This window comes from Malaya genurostris, chromosome 2, assembly GCF_030247185.1.
Source record: "Malaya genurostris strain Urasoe2022 chromosome 2, Malgen_1.1, whole genome shotgun sequence".
In the NCBI taxonomy this organism is placed as follows: domain Eukaryota; kingdom Metazoa; phylum Arthropoda; class Insecta; order Diptera; family Culicidae; genus Malaya; species Malaya genurostris.
This window is the reverse complement of record NC_080571.1, coordinates 61,836,740-61,860,399: the sequence shown is the minus strand read 5'-3', so window position 1 is coordinate 61,860,399 and position 23,660 is coordinate 61,836,740. Positions and strand designations below refer to the sequence as shown.

The 23,660-nt window shown below is 39.0% G+C and overlaps 2 protein-coding genes across 5 annotated transcripts in view; one reads left to right on the top strand and one right to left on the bottom strand.

Moving 5' to 3' along the window:
* Positions 1–23,660, bottom strand: part of LOC131428035 (normal mucosa of esophagus-specific gene 1 protein-like) — a 73,868-nt gene that overhangs the window by 11,227 nt on the left and 38,981 nt on the right. Inside the window, exons 4-5 of the mRNA XM_058591672.1 lie at positions 19,866–19,954; positions 19,722–19,782 (exon numbers count right to left, since the gene is read on the bottom strand). Coding sequence (XP_058447655.1) covers positions 19,722–19,782; positions 19,866–19,954 — 150 coding nt within the window. The remainder of the gene's footprint in view (positions 1–19,721; positions 19,783–19,865; positions 19,955–23,660) is intronic.
* LOC131428031 (RNA-binding protein Musashi homolog Rbp6) overlaps positions 1–23,660 on the top strand; it is a 119,285-nt gene that overhangs the window by 89,946 nt on the left and 5,679 nt on the right. For 2 of the 4 annotated variants that reach the window (XM_058591669.1, XM_058591668.1), the window contains 4 exons: positions 20,051–20,170; positions 20,255–20,549; positions 20,698–21,350; positions 21,417–21,725. In XM_058591669.1, the coding sequence (XP_058447652.1) occupies positions 20,051–20,170; positions 20,255–20,549; positions 20,698–21,350; positions 21,417–21,725 (1,377 nt within the window). Of the gene's footprint in view, positions 1–20,050; positions 20,550–20,697; positions 21,351–21,416; positions 21,726–23,660 lie in introns of all 4 variants that reach the window. The other 2 variants (XM_058591666.1, XM_058591667.1) reach the window with 1 other exon arrangement.

Below are 23,660 nucleotides of genomic sequence, written 5' to 3'. Positions count from 1 at the left end.
ACAAAAGCTGTGATAGGTGTTTAGACTTTTCCTCTTCTACACATTTTAATTGCTATACTCTCAAATTTCCTCTGTAAAAACCGGTACACGTCGACTGGAAAACACGTTTGAAATAAAGATATCAACATGGAAAAAACTTTGTATCGCCTAACATGGGAACATTCGTTATTTGGCAAATCAGCAAAAAAGATTGCACACGAAGCAGTGTGAAAAATCCAAATTTCATCTCGTGCTTAGAACACAACAATCAAATCAGGTACAAATTCTCTTAAGTGCAATCTATCAATAAAACCGCATCGCATTTCCATTATCCTCATATGAAGCACACTGTATGCTCGCCAATATATAAATATTTGTAGCGCAACTAAACAACTACCATTTTTTTCTGAATGGTTTTTTTTTTTTCATAAATACGTTTATTTCATAGGCAATATACATAAGTTTTTCTTCGCCGTGGCATCCACAATACATAGTAGTTTAAACCTAATACATTTCGAATATCATATTAGTATGTTGGTACTCATTAGTTAATCTAAACACTGTTTTTATCAAGCGAGTTGCTATTTTAAATTACATTAAATAAAATACATTTATTTTGTACATGATCTTATAACTATTTCAGGATTGTTTGTATCAGTTCACCACTTATATTCAATATCCTATAGTTGGCTATTGGTTGAACTCATGGAAGAGAAAACAGTTTAACATAAAATAAAATTTAAATTGGAACTCCAATGGATTTAATGAAATGATAAAGAAGTTTCATGTATGGAAGGTCACGACAAGCAAGAATGTCGCGAACTGGGACATTGGATAGTCTACCTTGGGTACGCAAGGAATTTATTAGTTGAGATCTGACATCACGAAACTCCACGCATGTCCAAACAACATGGTCAATATCGCGGTAACCTTCGCCGCAAGCACAATGATTAGTCTCGGAAAGTCCAATTCGAAGGAGATGTGCATCTAACGTGTAGTGATTGGACATGAGTCTGGACATCACACGAATGAAATCTCTACTCACATCCAGTCCCCTGAACCATGCCTTTGTCGATATTTTAGGAATAATTGAGTGCATCCACCGACCCAGATCATCTTTATCCCAAGAAGCTTGCCAGCTGGCAAGTGTTCTTTGGCGAGACGCGCTATAGAATTCGTTGAAAGCAATCGGTCTCTCATAAATTTCACCCTCAATAGCACCACGTTTGGCTAAAATATCGGCTCTTTCATTGCCTGGAATGGAGCAATGAGCCGGAACCCAAACTATTGTGATTAGATAATTATTATTCAATATGTCGTTCAGACACTGTTTTATTTTACCCAAGAAAAACGGTTCATTTTTGCCAGCAGCGTTTGAGCGAATGGCTTCAATTGCACTCAGACTATCTGTGAAGAGGAAATAATGGTTTGGAGATAATGTGACGATTACATTCAAGCTATAATGAACTGCTGCTAACTCTGCTATATAAACAGATGCAGGTTCTTGAAGCTTGAATGAGGCCGAAACATTATTGTTGAACATACCAAACCCTGTCGCTTCTTCCATTCGCGATCCGTCCGTGTAAAACATTTTCTCAGAGTTAATATGCCTGAACTTACTTGAAAATATTTTTGGGATTTCCATAGAGCGTAGGTGGTCCGGGATTCCACGCACTTCGCGCTGCATGGATGTGTCGAAAAATAAAGTTGAGTCAGGTACATTTAGGAGGCTGACACGGATAGGAATATATCTTGAAGGGTTGATTTCCTGTGACATATGGTTAAAATATACTGTCATGAATTTTGTTTGAGATCGAAGCTCGACTAGTCGTTCGAAATTATTAATTACCATGGGATTCAGCACATCACATCTTATTAGCAGGCGTGATGAAAGCTCCCAAAATCGATCTTTTAATGGAAGAACTCCCGCCAGAACTTCAAGACTCATTGTATGTGTCGAATGCATGCAGCCTAAAGCAATTCGCAAACAACGGTACTGAATTCGCTCAAGTTTGATAATATGAGAATTTGCAGCGGAACGAAAACAAACGCATCCATATTCCATCACTGAAAGTATCGTTGTCTGATACAATTTTATTAGATCTTGCGGATGAGCACCCCACCAAGACCCTGTTATTGTTCGAAGAAAATTTACTCTTTGTTGGCATTTCGTTATCAGATACCTAATGTGTCCTCCCCACGTGCATTTGGAATCAAACCACACCCCGAGGTATTTGAAAGTCAAAACCTGTTCGATTATTCTTCCCATCATATGAAGCTGAAGTTGCGCGGGATCATGCTTTTTTGAAAAGACGACCAGCTCTGTTTTCTCCGCAGAGAATTCGATACCAAGATGAACAGCCCAAACGGACAATTTATCTAAGGTATCTTGCAATGGTTTTTGCAGATCAATAGCTTTGGATCCAGTAACTGAAACCACGCCATCATCTGCCAATTGTCTTAGTGTACATGGGGTTACTAGACAGCTGTCAATGTCATTCACGTAAAAATTATAGAGGAGCGGACTGAGGCATGAGCCTTGCGGGAGACCCATGTAGCTAATTCTGATTGTTGCCAAATCGCCATGTGAAAAATGCATGCGTTTCTCTGACAAAAGGTTGTGCAAATAATTATTTATAACCGCTGGGAGTCCATGTTGGTGGAGCTTGTCTGAAAGAACATCAATGGAAACTGAATCAAATGCTCCTTTAATGTCTAAAAATACAGATGCCATTTGTTGCTTTTGAGCGAAGGCAATTTGGATGTCAGACGAAAGTAATGCAAGGCAATCATTCGTCCCTTTATTTCTACGGAAGCCAAACTGAGTATCTGACAACAAACCGTTCGTCTCGACCCAAGTGTCGAGACGTCGTAGAATAATTTTTTCGAACAATTTTCTGATGCAGGACAACATCGCAATGGGTCTATATGAGTTGTGATTGGAAGCTGGTTTCCCCGGCTTTTGAATGGCGATAACTTTCACTTGTCTCCAGTCAGGTGGAACAATATAATTTTCTGAATGGTATATGAAGAAATAATGACCTAACTTGATATGATTGTTTTGCTATTATTTCGGTTTTCAGAGAATAAAAAGTTGATTTAGAAATAAAGAAACATTTTAGTGATGATTCGAAATAATGTAAAAAAAAGTTTTACACAGTGGCGTCTCGTGAAAAAAATTGACTAGTTGTGCACTGCTTATGTGGTATGATAGCAGCTGTAACAGTTCGTTGTAAGTGAAAAAGTGAAAACTAAAGATTGAGGAATGGAGATTCGCTTGTGTTTTTCAATACAATGAGATAACGATTTACTTTCGGATGGGATTTTTTATCAAACAAACAAATCTCAGAGCTGAGCTGAGTAACTCTTTCTCTTCTTGAATCTGTGCAGTAACTCATGTGCACGGAAAAGACACTAACACAGCGACAACAGATACTTGAAATTTCATGTCTAATGTATACAAAATGCGTGTAAATACACGCAATTTCGGTGCGATCCAACCTGCTTTCATCGAATAAATAAAGATTCCAAAAAAATTATTGAATTTGGATGGGTTTGGGGACGCAGTTCATTCCTTCAATTCAACCGGTTGTACAGTGCATGAGGTGTACATGAGGACGAGGTGCCACTGGCTTTATATCATCTAAATCTTGGAATATTTTGCTTACTTTCAGTTTGACGCTTCTATTTATTTTTATGGAATGAGAAATGATTTTTTACCGTGAAAGCTTTTGTATTCGTCAATATAATATCCGATACACTTGACCCATCGGTCATATTATAAAACTGAACAATGTTTATTCTACAATTAATCAAGAATAGTCGTTGTATTATTATTTAAATTTTGCTATGTTAGCTATCGCGAACAGCTTAAACTGCGTCCAGATAAAAATCTAAGCGATAGCGCAGATGTTAATGATTAACTGTGCACTCGCGTGAAAATAAGGTTATACTCGCTAGAAAAGACATTGGAACGCTCGGAAATGCATACCTCTACTTGTTCATCGAATATCTCGGCTTTGAAGGCTTGTATCATAAATCTACCGTGACAAAGTCTAGATAATTTAGTTTAGATGCGATCAGTACATAAAAACATATATGTTATCGCGATAAAAATAAAGTCTTGTATTTTTCTGTGAAACAAAGTCAGTTTTAATGCATCCGCCATTTTTTTCGCTTTGGTTTCCTGATATCATTCTGAAAAAGGAGAGAGAAATAAAATTGGCTCGACAAGGCTGCCAAACACACAGACATTTCATTGTATATAAACACATTTTTTGTTTCGCATTCAATCTTTGTGAAAGTTGAATATTTTTTCATTGATCATTGGAATCCATATAATGTACAATCCATACGATAGATTTATGTGATAAAACTTCTCATCAAATTAATAAAATGTATGCTGGCAACCCAGTACAGTTTGCTCATTACGAGAGAGTGCAAGTGAAATACGATGCGCAAAGGGAATTGAGCGAGCCACGTGGTCGATTTAAAACTCAACACGCGACCCTCTGTCCTCAGACCTTAAGGTCAGCCTCATTATGATGATGTGACATTTACAAAAAGTCAAACTGCAATACCATTCTACAAGCTTAAAACCTCTGTCTAACGCAATTGATATGTAAAAACGTCTGTGCTGGGTAGACAAACATAAGAAGCGTGAATTTAAATTTTGAAATTTCTGAAATTTATTTATTTATTCGACCGTCAACATTTCAAAAGGGCCTAACTGCAAATGACAGTTTTTCTTTTTTTACTTTTTCTTTCATGATTTACCGAACTGCTTTAATATTTGACGCTTTATTCTTTGCAAAACTTTCAAGGTAAAACTACAAGCTTTCGATTTGTATTGAAAACTTTAGAGAAATTGCAATAATGGCTCCGTAATAATCAAAAAGAGAAAGTAAACAAAGAGAGGCTCTCATTTGCAGTTAGGCCCTTTTGTCGTGGGACTATCGAATTGTCGAAAGCAATTTTCTCGGATTAAGCACATTTGTGGGCGTAGGTGATGCGTGTCTGGTTGGGAAACAGTAACGATTTCACGTAACACAGTCGCTTCTCAGAGCAAGGGTTTAATAGACTGGAATTTTACACATAAATTGGATCTTTTAAGAGTTAAAAAAACTTTTGTTAGTTCATTCCATCGAATTATTTTTTCAAATAATTGTGAAAAATTTCAAAAAAGCTCCTTTTTTCAGTGCTATTTTTGATAAGACTCGGAAAATCCTCCGAATTTTCCAGCCATTTTCACCCTGTAGATAGATGAAAGTATTTCAAAGGTGTGTATGTTTTTGGTTTTGTCAATTTTTTCAAAATTTCCATCGAAATTTTCCTAAAACCACCCGCGCGCATGGTACTTGGACGATGGCCTTAACTTGACATAACTGTTTACAAATTGAAAAGGTGATAGCAACTTACCAAAGAAAGTTTTTGATTTTATTCAAGTTTAAAAAAATTGCCAGAATCTTCTAGTGATGTTTTTGAAAATGTATGTAATATGAGAAAGGCTTCATTATCACTAGGTGAATTATTGAAGGTTTTTTTTTATACACATCACTACTAATGAGCAATGGACAGAGGGATAAAGTTAAAAATACATGAAACAGCGAAAAATTAAAATTTTGAGAAAAGAATATTTCCAACCGTATTTAGTTTATCCATAACCTTTTGTTTAAATTTATGTAACTTCTACGTCTGCATAGCGGTTCAAGTTGAAGTTGTTAAGTTGCACAAGCAGTTCAATTTAAGTTGCTTAGCTCTGATGAGCCGCAGACAAAACTCAGAAAGGAAACAATTTGGTAAGATTCCTGGCGGTCATGAAATTTGCTATTTCATTTTAAAAACACACTAGCACTCGAAACGAATTATGAAACAAAATTTGTTAGTTTCTTTTTCGAAGTCAATTTGATTGGTGATTTCACGAAAATTATCTGGATGTTTCGTTGACATAAACTGGTACTTCGATTGTTTTATTTTTCGATATTTGGATTTCTGCTGGATAATTATTAATTTCCTGAATCCCGAGTGTACGGAAATCGCTCGGAAATGTATATATTTTTCATAGCAAAATTGTTTGCTCACTCTCGCGAATTTCGCACTGTAGATATTAAATTGATAAATGGTAAATTCATGTTCTCTTTTGGGAACTGTCATGAATACTACAAATCAATGCTGTTATCGAAAGCTTTCTTTCTGTCGGGGTTATGAAAGCAAAATTATGCATAGAGAGATCCACGATGGTAGCAGTAGAAGCGAATATCATTACTGTGTTTCGTTAGGTTGCTAAGGAATAGCATAATTTGTCTTTCTGTGTGGCAGAAAAGTTAGCAGTCTGAACATTTTTTCTATGTATAATATTGAAACGTTCTCATTCCACGCGTTGTGAGATAGTAAAAGTTAGTAATGAATTAATTCAGAAACTTTATAGATCGCACAGTCAGTTTTATTCTTGTTACTTGAAATTTTCTTCAAACGTAAACAACGTTACTTCTTCGTTGCTGAGAACAGAGAAAGAGCGTAGTGTTTCGATTTGAGTAAAAAAAAACTCTTAATTCGAGTGGCTTAATTCCTATAGGCGTAGCTTCCACACTTCTCAGTCTCACCGAGAATTTCTTTCTTTCTTCAACATTTTTCATTCATAACTTTTTTTTCTGTTTTTACCAGAGGGGGCACTTTCGAATCAAATTAGACTCACAACGGGGCAAATTCGATCAGCGCAGTAAAATGCGAAAAGCACCACAATTCCCCGGGCTACACTTGAGAAATCGAAAACTCCACCGTTCCTACAATCGCACAGCTGATGGTTTAATGTTTATGACCATTTTTTTTTCTTGTACTTATTCTTCATCTCTACACAACTCTCCGCTGTCGTTTCTATGTCGACTGAACTGCACCAGAAACACCGTTAGCAAATTTAGCATATAGAGCCCGAAGAAGAAGGTATGAGCTAGCGCCATCCTTACAGCTGTGCTACTTCTCTTCGACAACGGGACTGGGACGTTTTATTGTCACTTCAAATTATCACCGTTGGTGAGGGCACACTCCGGTGCCAGATTCAATTTAGGTGGAATGCAAGTTGATTCACTTTATATTAAAAATTCTATAGCTTTAATAGCCGTAGAAGAAAGGTAGCCCGACAGTCGTTTACAAAGGTTTACGAACCTTTCTTTGTTTGGAAAACTTTTCCCCCATCTGGTTAAGATGGAAAGTACCTTTTTTGTTTATTTACGCACCAATTTTGTTTTGTTTTAATGTAACCCAGTGTGTTCCTGATCAGGCATTTCAAATTGCTTTCTTTGAGGCTCGGGAAACTTTTCGTGTTCCTAGAAGACACATCGTTTGTGCAGGTTACCATCCCGCAATTCGTTTCGGAATGAAATTATATTTTGGGTATACTCGGATCCAACTTTGCGGGAAATTTCGCACAGCGAGTAAGTCTATTGATTTGTTATCTAGCTACCACAGGGAGCGCTATTTGCCGCGCGAGCACGATTATGCCGTTTCCTAATTAAATTACCATCAATCCGATTAGGGTTCAAGTAAGCAATTATCCTGTACTGTACTGTGCATGCATTTTTTCCCGCTGTTGGACCGTCTGCACGCCACATTTGTTACAGAAAACCTCAGGGAAGCACGCAAGTCGAGGGGGATTTGAGATTTCTTTACATATGTACCAGATTGCTTGTTTCATGTTTGAAATCTTACTTGGCGGTTGCAATTGCTCTTGAACAACCGAGCTACCGCAACAAACGTTCCGATGTTCAATTACCTTCCCGGGTTCAAGTCGCGATGAAAACATCCGTTTTCGTGACCAATCATTCAACCAGGGCCCCACGCTTGGACGCCTCCTTCTCGTTCTGTTAAGTGGGAGGTTGTTCATGATGTTTTGCATGCGTTTTTTATACCCGGTCACAAGAACCTTGATTCGGTATACTGATTAGAGGTGCGCTTCTGGGTCGATGAGAAAAGTGAAAGTTTTCACTGTTGACATTGGGCAGGTGATTCAAGCCAGATGGAAAGCCGTTGGACTGTTTAGCCGGGGTGGAAAACGAGATTTGCCTACATCAATTCGACAGGAAGGAAATTTAAGGGATTTTTCTTCTTGTTACTGATATGAATACAGTTTGATTTGTATGAATTGAGCTACTAATATGAGATAGAGATCAGGGATATCATTTTTGTCGAATAAATGATGCTGAAGGTGTGACAAATTGGATTAGATAATAATCTCGTAAATTGAAGAAAACATATATTCGATCGTCGATCTGGAAGATTTTTTATAACCAGTAATCCAATTTCAAAAGTTGTATTTTGTTAGTTCAATATATATTGTTTACTTCTGCAGTCACATTGAGGTCTTGGTTTAGGAAAAGTATTCGTGGGGCAAATTCTTGTTTAAACGTCACCAAAACCAAAACAAACAATTTTAAATTTTTCTGCGAAGCTTTCCCTTACATCCAAAAAGCTGCATGTGGCTCGTGAGCTGCAAGTTCCCGACTCCTACAGTAACCGCTCAAAAAAGCAATTTTTAAATAACTTTTATCATTTTTAATCATTTAGAAAAGAAATTCATTCATGTGGTTCATTCATGCAAATGAATTAGTACAATTTAAATTTCAATTTTGTGATTCGGGAAATCGGTTCTTTTAAATGAAGGAATTAGATTTTGCGTCAATTGAAAGCTATTGGTATTTGGTTAGGCACTTCGACTTATTTTTAGTTGTAAATTAAACCTTTCAGCGGGTATATAATGCCTGACTATATACGAAACATTGCACTATTGGGTTGTATTCTGAATTTTAATTCATTACATTTCGGCTAAACAAAAAATTACTATATAAAACTTTTTTTTTCGGAATGATAAAAAGGCAGGCGGGTGGCTAATGTCACCGACATAACTAGAGGACGTGAATACGAATAAAACTGGCATGCTTCTCTTACACTTCCGCATATAGATAAATATTCGTGTTGGTGGAGTGTGAGAATTCTGAAACTTTTATTGTTTCGCTTCTAGAATTGCAACGGGATACTTAAGTACGACTTATTGTTATTATATTATTCTGGTTCAAAGTTCAGATTCATATCCTGAATTTTGTTAATGAATTCTGAAGTTGAAATAATCAAAATTCTGGATGCGAATCACGAACTTGAATAAAGGAACTAAATTCAGCTCCAAGATCTAATTAAGAACTAGTTTCAGAATTAGGATTCAGTTCCAGAGTCGTAGTTTTTGATTCTGAACCTGCAATTCTGAAACTAAATTTTGAACCTGAAATTAAGTTCAGAATTCAGTTCAAGAATTTAATCCAAAATTCAGTTCCCTGCTGCTAATGGTTGAAGGCGACTGCTCGCCACGACGCCCGAAATGCGAATGAAAGGCCTCAAAACCGTCGAGAAAGGCAAGCAAGCGTGGTGAGCTTTCCTCATTGTTTCCAAAAGTTTGAGAACACTTGTTTTTTGAGTTATTTATAAATATCTCTCGCTGTTGAAAATTTGATCATAGATTACTGGTCATATTTCTTTTTACATGGAGAAAGAATTATGTTGTTGCGTTTAGTACGACTCGAGATATACATGATTCAATTCACGTCAAAAATCACGTCAAAAATCGAATCCACGTCCCATATCTGGGTATAAGGAGTGTATCGAAAAGTAGTTAGCAACATTGATTATTGAATAAAAAAGCGAAAAAAAAAACATATTTTGACATCAGTTTTCGATATATTGTAGAAAAATTACATTTTTATGCATTTCACTGATTATATTGAAGAAAATCCTAGTTTCTGCGAAACACTCGCACTTTGGACTTGACATTCTTTTGTGACTGTCCTGGTGGCAGCTGTCCAGTTTTTTTGAACTCCTGCATGTTTTGGGACACTGTACCTTCCTTACGAAAGTGCCGCTTGACAATTGCCCAATACCTTTCAATTGGCCGAAGATCCGGGCAGTTCGGTGGGTTGATGTCCATTTCCACGAATTATACATTATTTTTTGACAACCACTGTAGAACGGAGTTGGCGTAGTGGACTGAAGCCAAATCCGGCCAGAAGAGAGGAGGATCCTTATGCTTTCTGTACAGTGGCAGCATTCTCTTCTTCGAACATTCTTCCTCGTAAACCTTGGCGTTAATTGTGCCCTTCGTGAAGAAAATCGACGACCGCGTCTCTTGTTTTGGCCTGAACTTGCTGTATCAGGGACTTTTTCGGCACCTTCTGTTTCTTGTACGTTTTCAGGGAGTTCCGAACTTTGATCCATTCAATCATCCCGATGCTGGTGTTGAACTGCTTGGCCAAATCCCGTGTCGACGCCGATGGGTTTTTCCTGATGTACTCAACCACTTTTAAGTCCCGGCCGGGCTGGCTGGGACCCGTTTTCCTACCAGATCGGGGCAAATCCTTCATGGAAAGGGTCTTACCGAATTTCTTGATAATATTTTTGACACTGGTGTGGTGCACTTTCACCCGTTTTGCTATTTCGTTGTACGTGACACCACTTTCTGAGCACCAAGTGTGCAGAATTTTCTTTCGCGTTTGGTTTGGTACTAAATGATGAAAAAATCATCATTTTTGTGAATTTTTTTCAGAACTATCGTTCAACAAAATAAATTCAAATATTTTTTATAAAAGCATCATTCGAACAACATTTTGTAATTTTTTCGTGAAAAATATTTAGAAATAAGTCGGTGAAGAGGCATTTTTGAGGACGCTTCTTAAAAATCATGATATGCGGTGTCCACTGTTTCTCAGCGCAGACTAATCAGAAGTGAACAAATCAAAGCAGCAATGTGAGAGTAGAAGTTTTTCTAGACCCTAACGTTTCTGTTTGATTTTTTTTAAATTTTCCTAATTTTTGGTGGTTGTTTAAATTCAAAAGTACGATTTTTCTCGAAAAAATCGGCCATTTTGTAGCTGTAAAACCTTCCCATAGTAACAACCAACGAACAGGAAAACGTTGGGGTCTGGTTTTTTATATGTAGAAAGTGTGTGCAAAATTTGGAAAAAAATGGTGCAGTAGTTTTTGAATGACGATGGACACGGACTTTCAAAACCTGATTTCGAGAAAAACGCGTTTAAAGTTTATTGTCTATAAAATCGAAGAAAACAATTTATTACTCAAGGGAGCACATAGGCTCTAACATTCTCAAAAAGTTATAATGGAACATTTCGAGAATAGTCAAGTTTTTAAATCAATCGAAGCAGAAATATTGGGCCTGTGTGCGCAGCTCTTATTTCTTCGTGGTATGAAATCGGTAAAGATAAAGGCCCATAACTTGCTGCGTTTTGTTCCGATAGGCTTCAAAGTTTCACAGAATATTCTTGAAATGTTTTACTATCAGAAAATAGAAAGAAAATAATAAATGATTTGTCAAAAGTGTTAGACACTACCCGCCCCTTAAACCAATGAGAAAAACTTCTCACAGTACACTGAGGTCGTATCGCACAAAAAAAACTAGGACGGCTATAGCGTGCTGGGTTAGTCGATGCCTTTCACGCAGCCTACCTGGGTTCGATTCCCGTTCCCGCACACACACGGTCAGAAGGTTTTTCTGGCCTGAAGAGGCGAATGATATTAAGGTTAAAATCTCTATAATTAAAACAAAAATAAAACGTAAACGCGTAACTTCGGAAATGCGCGTAACTTAGGCAATCCGCGTAAAAAAACGCAAAACGGCAGAATGTCTTTTGATGCATGAAACGTCCAGATCTGGTGTAAGCTCGAAAAAATTTTTTGAATTAAATCGACAAATGTCTTGGAAATGCATGAAACGTCGAGATCTGGTGTAATCTAAAAAAAATGTTTTCTGACTTTGAGACTTTAGGATTGCGTAACTTCAGAAATCCGTATAAAAATACCCAAAACTGAACAATTTTTGTTTATGCCAAATGTCCTTGAGATTCATGAATCGTTTAGATCTGGTTTAATATCAAAAATTAAAAAAAAAAAGACTTTGAAGAAATTTTGTAGTTCGTACTTTCGTTCGTCTTCGGAATTGATACATAAATAAATTTTAGCCCTTTCTCAAAGACCACTGAATAATAAATTGGTAACCAATAGGCAATGGTTTGTAATTATTCCAAATCGGGTCGAGGATTCATTCCATATGCATATATTTTATTCATATATATGCAATGACTGTGAAAATCAACTTTAAAGATGAGGCCCGGAAAGCCGAATGTAATATCAGTCTACTTAGATCGCAAAATGTCTGTGCGTGCATTTAACACGTAATGTCACTTGATTCTATCAAAGATAACATGATCGATTTTCGCCAACTTACACTCAATATTTTTTAAATTTTATCCAAAACCGACCTCCGGTTCCAGAATATGGTGATATGAAGTAAAAATTAGAAAATAATGTAACTTGCTTCTTTCCGAGATGGCTGAATCAATTTTTACAAACTCAAATTCCGATGAATAATTTTTATGGCACCATAAAATCTTTTGAATTATATTGAGATACGATTTCCGGTTCCGGAATCATGGGGTAATATAAGTTAAAAGCTCCTATTTCAAGTGTGTATTTTTGTATAAGCAATGGTGTAAATTGTAGCAAAAACCTAAAAATTGATTGCCAAATTCATCAGGTTTGCCGGGCTTTTTAGTTAATAATCAAAAAAATCTCACTACTGCTATATCGGTGTTCGATTTCTGGCTCTAGTTGCTCCGAAAATAGCGAGTGAAAAGAGTGCGGTTTTTTCCAAACCTAGGCCATGAAAGGCCATTCGGTCTTTTTGGCTGCAATTCAATTTTATCTGGAACTGACTTTCGGTGACGTAGGTTAAGGACGATGAGCGTTTAAAATTGCAAACCGTCATTGAAAACACAAAAATGGTACAAAACGTTCGAAATCGATCTTAGATTTATTCAAACTAGTTATTCTAAGATGATGGTCAATCAAACACACTCCAGTCCGTTATGGTTCTCCGTTTCCGATTTCGATATAGTCGCTAAAGTAGTGTTAAAAAAATGGGAATGTGAAAATTTATCGGATTGTCACTAGGTTAATTAAAATAGGTTTTTACTCATTGTCTTGCGGTAAATATAATTTCTTGCTACTAAATGGGATAAATAATATTGCTATGGCGATAAATTAGTTTTCTGCCTTAAGGTAATTTTAGTGTCTCATACATCCTTCTATCGCTGTTTAGCCCCAAACAAATTTTTATAAAAAGACATAAAGAGTAACTAATAATTGACCTCTTAAACCGTGCCTTTCCGTGCGACATTTACGAACGCAAGTTCAGTTTGCCTAACAACAAATTCATGTTAATCATCGAAATATATTCAACTGATAAAGCAACTTAAAAGATTCGTTCACCCCCTCCTAGAATCCATCGTTCGTCCCACTTTGCTCAGAAACCCGCTAATTATTGCGTGCTATGCGACCAAAGAGGGTCTAAAAGTTGAAGGAAAAAAAAAATCGCGTGACATCTCGAATGTATTCAAACCCTGGCTGGTATTCAAAACCCTGCTGGTATTCAATTCTAAACTAGTGTCCTCACCGGTGATTCGAGTTGATTTGCCTTCCAAATGGTGGAAAGTATACCGACGGCGATCCCTTTGACTGCCATAAACCGTGGGAAAGCGCCCGGGATATGTACGTCTGATTATTTATTCATAACCCACTTGTCACATAAACCGATTCAACAGATCGGTGGCCCAAACTTTGACACAAACATTGGAGCACACGTTCTGTTGTCATGAATTCGTCAACTAACGAACTAACTTGTGCTGCATGTCATACAGAAGCAAACATTCGCGTGGTATCGATCAAACCGTGTGCAATCCAAACAAATCACTTTGGTAAACATTTGTTTCGCCAAACTAGACAGAGTTGAAATGCCTCGATATCATTTTGTTGACTGGTTTCGGGAACAAGGATTAATCGATTTGGTTGCCACAACTGATTTGTGAAAAATCTCTAACAAGGATTCCCAGCTTCCATCTTCAAGGCAAAATTTATATTTTTTTTCTGTCATTCTGCAGATAATGTACTTCCTTGCTGTTACTGAAAATATTCTCCCTAACCCCCAAACCACACCACACATATCCGATGGGAAACAAGCACACAAAACCCGACTTATCAAGTCCACTGAAGAGAGCAGAGGGGGACCAAGGGTTGAAACCACCCACCCGGAAATCATCCGTATGCCGCCTCGTAGGTTGATTCCACTAGTGATCGTTTGGTGGCGCTTGTGGGAAACTTTCAGTGGAAGCTTTCTTATCATGGCTGCAGAGGCTCCTACCGGAAAGTCCTAATATCCCGAGCCAGCCATAGAAAGTCAAACTACCGAAAGCTTCGGTTTGTGTGTATGTGGGGGGGTCGGACATGCGCGTTCTTCCACTTCCGAGCCCATCGAGGAGGTCTTTGCGCGGACGAAAAAAAATGGCAGTATCATCACGTGAGTGCTAGGACCGGGAATTTTCGTACAACAATCAAGAACGATTACGTGCGAGGCGCATGTTCATATATACGGAGCGACAGGCCGCCGGCTGTCTGGGAGTATCCTCGCAGAGGGTTCCGTCCCTTTTCATAACTATTTTCTGCCGTACCATTGTGTTTAATCTATAAATAAAATCGGCTAGCAGCAGCAGAAGCAGGGGAATGAGGTCAGGATGACGGGATGTAAACGGGTTTTATGAGTCGTTACCGTTTATCGGACACACTAACACAAGTGCGTGGTGGCCCAATCGCAAGGACATGCATTCAGTTGAGTGACGTAAACGAGCGTGTACTATCATTCGACATAGGGTTATTGTTTTTTTTTTTGTTTCGCAAAGGGGGACAGTAGCTCTTGATGGCTCTTTAACAAATTATATGGAATGAAGGTTAGAGGCATGCAACGGCACACCAGCAGCAGCAGGAAGTCGTCATATCGCATTCTTGGACATTTTGTGTCGTCTTGCTACCATTGGTATGGTTGGTTGTGTGAGTGCGAGTGACTCAATTTGAATTTAATTAATCGAAAATAAAGTTTCTTCGTATTGTGCATTGAGGGGGGGTTGCGAAATTGCCCGTAGCAATTCCCAGATCGATAATTTGCTTGTATTGCGGTCGGTGATTCTGCGAAAAAAATTCACTTTTTTTAAAAACGTCCTTTTAGGATGGGCCACCTACCACCTAGCCGATGGTAGTTTCACTTAATCCAAGACAATATTGATAGTTTGGTTTATAAAAAAAAAACATTCCACGCCGAATTACAATCATTCCAGTCAATTATGCTTACGCTATGGATTAGAATTTGAGTTTTTATCAACTGGAACTTCAACATGATTGCTATATTGGCTGCCTACAAAATGGCGTGCTTCTGGTGGCGATTTCTAGGCTCGGCAAAAAAAATCGATATCCGGTGATCCATTGCTAGGTCAAGTTTGTTCCAAAACGATCATTCGCTGTAAGTTGTGCCTATATTGTAATTGGTAACGAAACTAACAGGTAACATGTGAATTTTGACATCTATGAACCGGTTGGGTACTGGGCTGTTCTCCCTAGAAGCAGTTGTCAAGTTTGCGAAGAATTTTCTTAGTACCGGTCGCCATCTTGAATCAATCACCACTATTCACAAGATTTTTTCTTTCCCCGGCGATGCCGACCCACTTCAATCCGCTTCAATGATAATCCATACTATCGAAAGACGGCTAAAATCGCTGAAAATTACTTAGAATAATTTATCCACAGTATTATCCCGTCAGGGGCGATCCTGGGGGGGTAGTTTTCTGCTGTAGCGGCTAGAATCAATGTAAATGTCCCGAAACAACAGTAAACTAAGAAAAGTACTGCTGTGACAGGACAATATAATCGTATTCTAGCAAAGTGATGAATCCGAATTGCGCTGGAACACGGGCCCCGTAGGTCCGGCCGCAACTGCGTTTGTCGTTTTCGAATATCGCACACTGCCCTCACGACCGACCGACAAGGAAATGACACTTTTGGCATCTAGGGCGTGACTAGAATCGATTTTATTATTTCTATTACTTCAGTTAGCACGAAACCACTGGTATGCTTCCGTGAGGAAGTTCAACTAGCTGTTTAGTACAGATATTTCCTACCGGAATTCTCTTTAAACAGTTAATTACATCAGACTCTGGAAGTCTGGCCTAGTCTTGAATGAGGCTCTGGAGCCAGAGTAGTTTAAGGCCGAGAGTGAGGTGCGAACGTATGAACACTTCAAGTCTACTGAAACGACTAGGGATGGTTCCCTTTATCCGGCTGATTTCCCGGTGGTGTCATGACAACACGTACAAAAGTGTATCTGAGACGCACACATACAGTGAAATGGCACTCCAAGGAGCATGCGCCATTAAAAAGGTACAGGATCGTTTCGGCTAGGACGGTGTCCTGTTTTTGAGATTGCACCCTCCGATATGCGTGCGTATTAAAGTTCTCTCGCTAGGGTTACCAGGGGTTGCCTGAACGGACGATGTCAGTTGCCCCGGCACAACTGGTTACCCTAGACAAGTGAATCATTAAATCGATCTGAGTCCTCATTCATCTCAGTTTCCGACAAGCAAACTTTCTCTCAAATAAATATACCCTTATGATGAATTAATACGGGGAATAGTGAGTAGCAAGAGCCGTATTACAGCCAGCACATAGTAAGACGGGCCTGAAAATCGATACCCGAAAGGATCGAAAGCGCACACTCGACCAGTGTGTCTGGCTGTAGTGGTTACACTCGCTTCGGCGCGGAGACAATGGGAAAATTCCCCGGTCGTTCAGCACACGTCGGAAACATCCTGTCGTGGTTGTTCAATGAGTTTACATGTAGCGCACTTACACGCGTGGATTCACCGAAAATTTGATTTTTTTCGGGAAAATTTGATTTTTTTCGGGAAAATCAGCCACTTGTTCCCTTGGAGTGGGTGTGTGAATACTGGATTTGTCAGAGATCGAGAATCAGTTCTAGCAGATCCCATACTAATGACGGAAACCCTCCGCTCCAGCGGTGATTCGCAGGGGATCGATTTCAAACACTCCCTGCGTCTAAACACGAGCAAAGTTCGATGTCCTATGTGTGGCGTGTGTGTGTGTATTCCGATAAGCACAAGACCTTGGCTCGTTGTTTGCCCCAAATCTAGCAATACTACAACCCGCAACAGTTTGCTCATACTTAGCATAGAAGCGAACGTTTTTGCCTCACCTATTCGAATCAATTATCCTTTCCCACAATTTGACGACAAAGTTCGAAAGTTGCACGCTAGTTTCGAAGCGCTGAGCTGACGGTTACGAACGATGGGCGCGGTGACCTTTGCTGCTTGTTGCGGCACCAAGCAACAGTGTGCTGCCACCTCTCCTTCGACCATAATGGACACGGTAGCATTAGTTTATGATTGCCTACGATTTGGCATGCGACGCCCAATGAGACGTTCGTTCTATCTGATTTCCCTTTCTTTTAATGAGTTTCTCTGGCGGTCGTCTCAAGTATCGCTACACTGAAGTGCTCGGAAACCAACCCGATGAATGTAGTAAACGTTGTTGTTTGTTATTAATTGCTGCGTAACGACCTAGTTTTGAATCAGTTGAATTTGTCTCCACTTTGAATCAATAAATGAATGGGGGAAATCAAGGAAGTTTGTCTTTCCGTTTTAGAGACATTTAAAATAATCATAGCACGTTTACTGTAATGTTTTACTTCTGTCGTGTGATGTTGAATTTTAGATAACCTTCGGGATCGATAACATTTTTAGAATGTATTGCATTGACTTTTTTTTGTAACTTTCAGATACTTACTGTTATGAAAAACAGTTAACGGACTTCTGATTCAGATCCGTAGAACTTCAATATACGTTACCCTGAACTGATAACAAAGCACAAACTTACAAACAATTAGACACGAAACCGAAACCGGGAGACAGTCAAAATCGCCGTTTTTCGATATGATTCGTCCGGGGAACAATGGTCGCAACAAATCGATTGTTAGTCGAGCTGTAGGACATGTGGCACCGTCCTGTGGGCATCACTAAATCATTTATCATGGCTCGATAACGATCGCCATTAACAGTTTTCGTTACTCCATCATCCATCTTCACACTGTTAACTTTTTGGTCGTATAGAGACTGTTCCTCAATTAATTGAGGATTTGCAGTGGCATAGAACCGAAAATTTTGCTTATTAACGCAGACGGCGACAATGTTTAATTAAGAGTGGCTCAAGTTGCATCATTTTCAAACAACTGTAGCTTTTTACCGATTAGGTATTTTGAATTAAAATTTTGAGTGAAACTAGTTTATTGTGTAATGTTTCCATTCCGTGAGTGACAGTGGTAGGTTTGCAATAGTTTGCAACCTAAAAATCCGAATTTCTCTCATCGTATCATCGGCAAGAAGCTGAGAACTGCATAATCTGGAGTATCTTGTGTTTTAAATCGGTACAACGAACGTTGATCGGAAGAGAAAAATGGCCTCCGTTTAATTAAAACTTTTCTGCAAGACGCAAATTACGTGAAGCGCTGTTTCGCAATTAACGACAGAATACGGTGGCAAATCACGGGCACGGAAACTAAACATTACGGATGACAAGACCCGGCACTTCCGTTTATCACTGCCCATTATAGGTTTGATGTCCCAGAAGACGTTAGAAAGCAGATGAAGTCAAAGTTTGTCAATAAAAAAATACATGATTTGGCAATCAATCTGCTCCATTTCTGACAACAATCAATAGGCACGTATACATGAAAGAATGCCTTCAAAAAGCGTCTATTTGCGTTTCTAAGATCATGGGCTTACGCTTTATTGGTCGATTTTGGCCTCGTACCATTTCTCGAAAGATGTTCTTGAGTGGTACAAGACTGATGAGGTGAACTTCGTGCCGAAGGACATCATTCCCCCGAGATAAGTAAAATCGGAGGAATATATAATTTTCTTAATCGTGCGGTTGCAAGCGAAGCACTCTCGAAAATACAATGTAAAATGAAAAATCACCTTCATCATCTACCTATTGATGTGATAATGTTTTCCTCTTGTCATTCCAATTGTCTCATTGTGAAATCTTCTCCTTTGAAATCAGTTGAATTTTCGGATTCGAAAGCATCAGCAATTGAACATTTAAACTTGATCATAGGCCCTTTTGCAGTTTTCAAACGGGCCCAAGCATGTCGAAATCGGTTGAGTCATCTTAGCGAAAATTTTGTGAGCAGAAAAGAGTGCGGTTTGCTCGGTTGCTTCACTTATTCTGTTATATTTCCGGTTCTGGAGATCCAAGGTCACATTTGAGCTAGCTTCTCAATTAGCCTAAGACTGATCTGTTGTGTCATGCGGTTTGTCGGTTCCGTCATTTATACGATTATTTCACCAGAACGAACTATTTGACAGTAATTTGTGACCAAACGAACTAAAGTTTGTGGGATAAGATAAGTCATCAAAATGTTGTTAAGTCAGTTAAAAATGTTGCGTGACATAATTTGTTCGTGACCATAAACGTAAAGTTTATTCCTTATCTTGTGATATAACTTTTAGTATTTAGATTTTACCGAAAATTATTGAAGAATCAGCATGTGATTGCAATCAAAATGATGGGTTCTGTTTTTAAAAGTTCGTATAATCTATCGAAAAATCACAAAAAATGTACAGTGAAAACGAAATCGATCAATCAAAAGTAAAATGAATTCGATGGGCGTGGTCAACACCACTTAGTGTGATCATTTATATTTGTTTAAGGAGTATTTGGATAAAAAAATTATTGATTTTGATTTTTATTATTATCTAAGTGTACTATTCTAATTGCTACAACTCTGCTCCTACCTTGAGCCGTTTTGGATTCATTACATCCATGGTGTCCCACTCGTAAACCTTCCTATTGAAGCTGTAAATGAACAAGAAACAGAACGAGCATTGAAATCAAAGCCTTAGGCAACACGCGAGTGCTACCAAGCAATCGACACCCACCTGACATCTGGACGTGTGTAGAACGAATACACGCTGAATCCACAGACACCTGCCACTGCAATCCCAATAATTACAACCAGTGGGATAACCTGAAAGCAAAAAAACGAAAGTATTGCATTAGAATCTAAACCGCAACCGATTGCTGCTTGTATCTAATTTACGCTTTTCTTTCATTTAATTTGCAGTACTGGAACCTTGGACGCGAGCGGTTTACTTGAGCATGACCTACACAACGCACTGGTACCGATCAAGACCACCAATCTTCTCACAGCACAGGCAGCCGATTTCGTTGCTCATCAAACCAGGCAAGTAGAAGAAAAAAAAATTCACCGAAAAACCCTCAAATTCCTAATGTCTTTTGGTCTCACATTTCGCCAACACCAAAACAGAGATCAACAGCAGCAACAGCAACAACAGCAATTGGAAAATTCGAAAGTTCTGCCTAATCAAATCACCCTCGTCAGTAATGCTGCCACGAATACCTGCACCAACATGACCAAGGCTAACTCCACCAACGGCAGCTCGTCGGGACGTTCAACACCGAATAGCAGTAGCGATCCGGCACCGGGTAAATTGTTTGTCGGAGGTCTCAGTTGGCAAACTTCGTCCGAAAAGCTTAGCGAGTACTTCGGCATGTTCGGCAAGGTTACCGATGTACTGATCATGAAGGATCCCATCACACAGGTAAGCGGATTATTGGTGCACTGTCACTTTCATTATATGCAGTCGGTTGTTCTGTTCAGTGGCATTACAGTACGATTGGCGAATGACCAGATTGAAAGCGGAATTTTATGATTATATTTTTTTCTCTCCGTATTTTGTAAATTTGCAGCGAAGCAGAGGATTCGGATTCATCACGTTTCAGGAGCCAAACAGCGTAGATAAGGTTCTCCAAGTGCCAATCCATACGTTGGATGGAAAAAAGATCGATCCGAAACATGCCACACCGAAGAACCGACCGAAAACGCAATCGAACAAAACCAAGAAAATTTTTGTGGGAGGAGTTTCGCAGGATACATCCGCGGATGAGGTGAAACAATATTTCAGTCAGTTCGGCAAGGTCGAGGAAACCGTAATGCTCATGGATCAGCAGACCAAACGCCACCGTGGCTTCGGATTTGTCACTTTCGAAAGTGAGGATGTGGTTGATCGAGTGTGCGAGATTCACTTTCATACGATTAAGAACAAGAAGGTCGAATGTAAGAAAGCACAGCCCAAAGAAGCTGTGACACCAACTGCCCAGCAGCTGCTGCAGAAACGGATCATACTGGGTAATTTGGGACTTCCGATGGCAAGCCCGGCAGCAGCTCGTTTGGTTGGTGCCGCGCAAGCAACGGGTCCCTTGGTAAGTCAGCTAGCTAATCCCCTGATGGTACAGGCACAAGCACAGGCCGCTCAGGCAGCCGCGGCGGCTGCCGCCATGCAAGTTCAGAATGGATTCGGAAAGGTCTTTACTACATATCCACCTACGCTACACAGCTTCAGGCAAGTTATCGATAGAAGCTCGTTTGGTTTTCGCACACTAACTTTACCCGTTTCGTTCGATCTCAGGTATGCGCCATATCCAATTCCTTCGGCTGCCCAGCATGCAGCAGCCGCTGCCTCGGCAGCAAGCCAGCTATCGAATGCACAAGCCGCCAGCCAAGCACATCAGCATGCTCCATCGTTGGCCGGAGCAGCTGGCCAGCAGGCACCTCAACAGGCTGCAGCTACGCCCCAGCAAGCGCAAGCCCCCACGCATCAGCTGGTTCCGGCGGGTCTGACTGCGAGTGGCAACCCGTACCAGGGCTACAGCTTAGCTAACGTTGACATGTCTAGCTTCCAGAACGTGGACTGGGGTTCGATGTACGGCATGGGAATGTATGTATAATTTTCTGCTTCCCTATTTTAGTATGTTCTTAGTGCTTTCTCACCGAGCAACTTAAAAGCAACTAGTAAACAATAATGGTTCATTGTTTTTATTATTATCGTGTGGGACGATTATAACACTTTGCAAAAGTGAGGCAAGTTTCAGTATCAGAAAGGTTCATCCCGTCACGCGTCTGCTATCAGTCTACTTACTCACGGCGCGTGATGTGTGTAACAGTAACTCAATTTATAACCACTTTCTGTTTCATTTTAACGCTTAGTCTAACGTTTGTTTGTAAAGAGTAGAATTGTTTTGTATCGGGAATGTCGGAGAGTCTGTATGAAACTGTTTAATGAATACTCCAAACACTAAGCTTCCGAATCAGCAGTAAACAAAAAAAAAAACACTATTTAAGAACTAGGTTTCGTATCGTAGCAATAATGGTTCCTCCCCAGATTGTATGTTTATTATACGCAAAAGCTCTTGTCCATTCCAAAATACTTAATACTTAATGAAACAGCCCTTTGATCTTTGATTAGCATCGCATACTCGTATGTTATTTTACCCTTTACCTGATTCTATTTGTGAATTGTTTCATGTACCGCTCAGTAGAACAAATGTTAAGTAATCGAAATATTGCGAAGCGGGAAAAATACTGCGAATGGATGTTGTTTGACAATACCGGCAGTGAATTTGATGGTTAAAAAGATATAATTATCACTAGCGCGTAGTACGTCGAGAAAGAGAGAGAGACGATATGCTTTACTTTTATTATAGTAGTTTCATTCGATGCTACATTTAGGTATAGTATACCTTTTTTAAAAGCAAAATACCATGTATATTCAATAGATGTTTCGTTCAGTTATTAATCTCGTCTCGAACGCGCCTAAGTCTGTCTTTCTATCTGTCTGCCTTTAGAAAGCATACATCCATTTGTTTATTTCCGTTGAATTTTACTATCGTCATTGAATGTCTTTTGATTGTTTTTTCTTCCTTTTTATTTTTCAAACGTTAATTCAACGACTTTTGACTAGATTCCCCGAAATTCCTAAATATTTGATCATACAAACGAGCATCTAATTATCGCAGTATTTCGAATAGAATAGTAGTATAACATGGTACAATGAGTACAAAACAAAACAGGATCAATTGAATTTAGTTTAGTTCTCATATCTGTGTATGTGATGGATGGTGTATTTATATATTATTGGTTTTTACGCGTAAATTATTCACAACTATGCATTTTCATCGACACGGTTGTCCACGCCATTTCCGTTCCAGTTGGTCTGATACTTAGGTAGATGCAGTTTAATTTGTATAATATCAATTCGATTTTAACTGTGCATTTCAATGACCATGTCATTATTGGCTTTTCATCGTAGTTCCATGTATTATTTGAATGAATTGTGTATTATAAGCAAATTGATATAATAATTACTTAAACTGACGTTTAGTTTAAAACGCTTTTATCTAATTTATGTTTAGTTTTAGTGTACTCACGTTTTATGTTTTATTGAAGTATCTCAATCTTTCTATTCTATGAATAAATAAGCAGAAAAATCCATCTTGTTTGTCTTTATTATTTGTTTTTTTTCTGGTATCTGAACTAACGTTTCGCTGCGATAGCTGCTAAACTAACCGAACGAACACTGATTGATTGCTGCATTTTGTTAGTCATCTTGCTCGCATCCCAGCGTGCAGAAGAGCTTATGCGATTCGACACCGACTAATCAGCTGTTTGTATCATTCACCGTCCACCAGTACACACATTGTTTTTCGCACATAATTAGCGCTTTTCAGTGGAAACGAACCGTGCGCCGCCACATTCCTACCAAGATGTCTCGTGAGTGGCACTGGTTCACTTGAGTCATCACAAATCGTATTCATTTCTCATATTTTTCGCTTGTTAGTTTTTAAGTCACCAACACGCTCGACTTCGGTGTGTT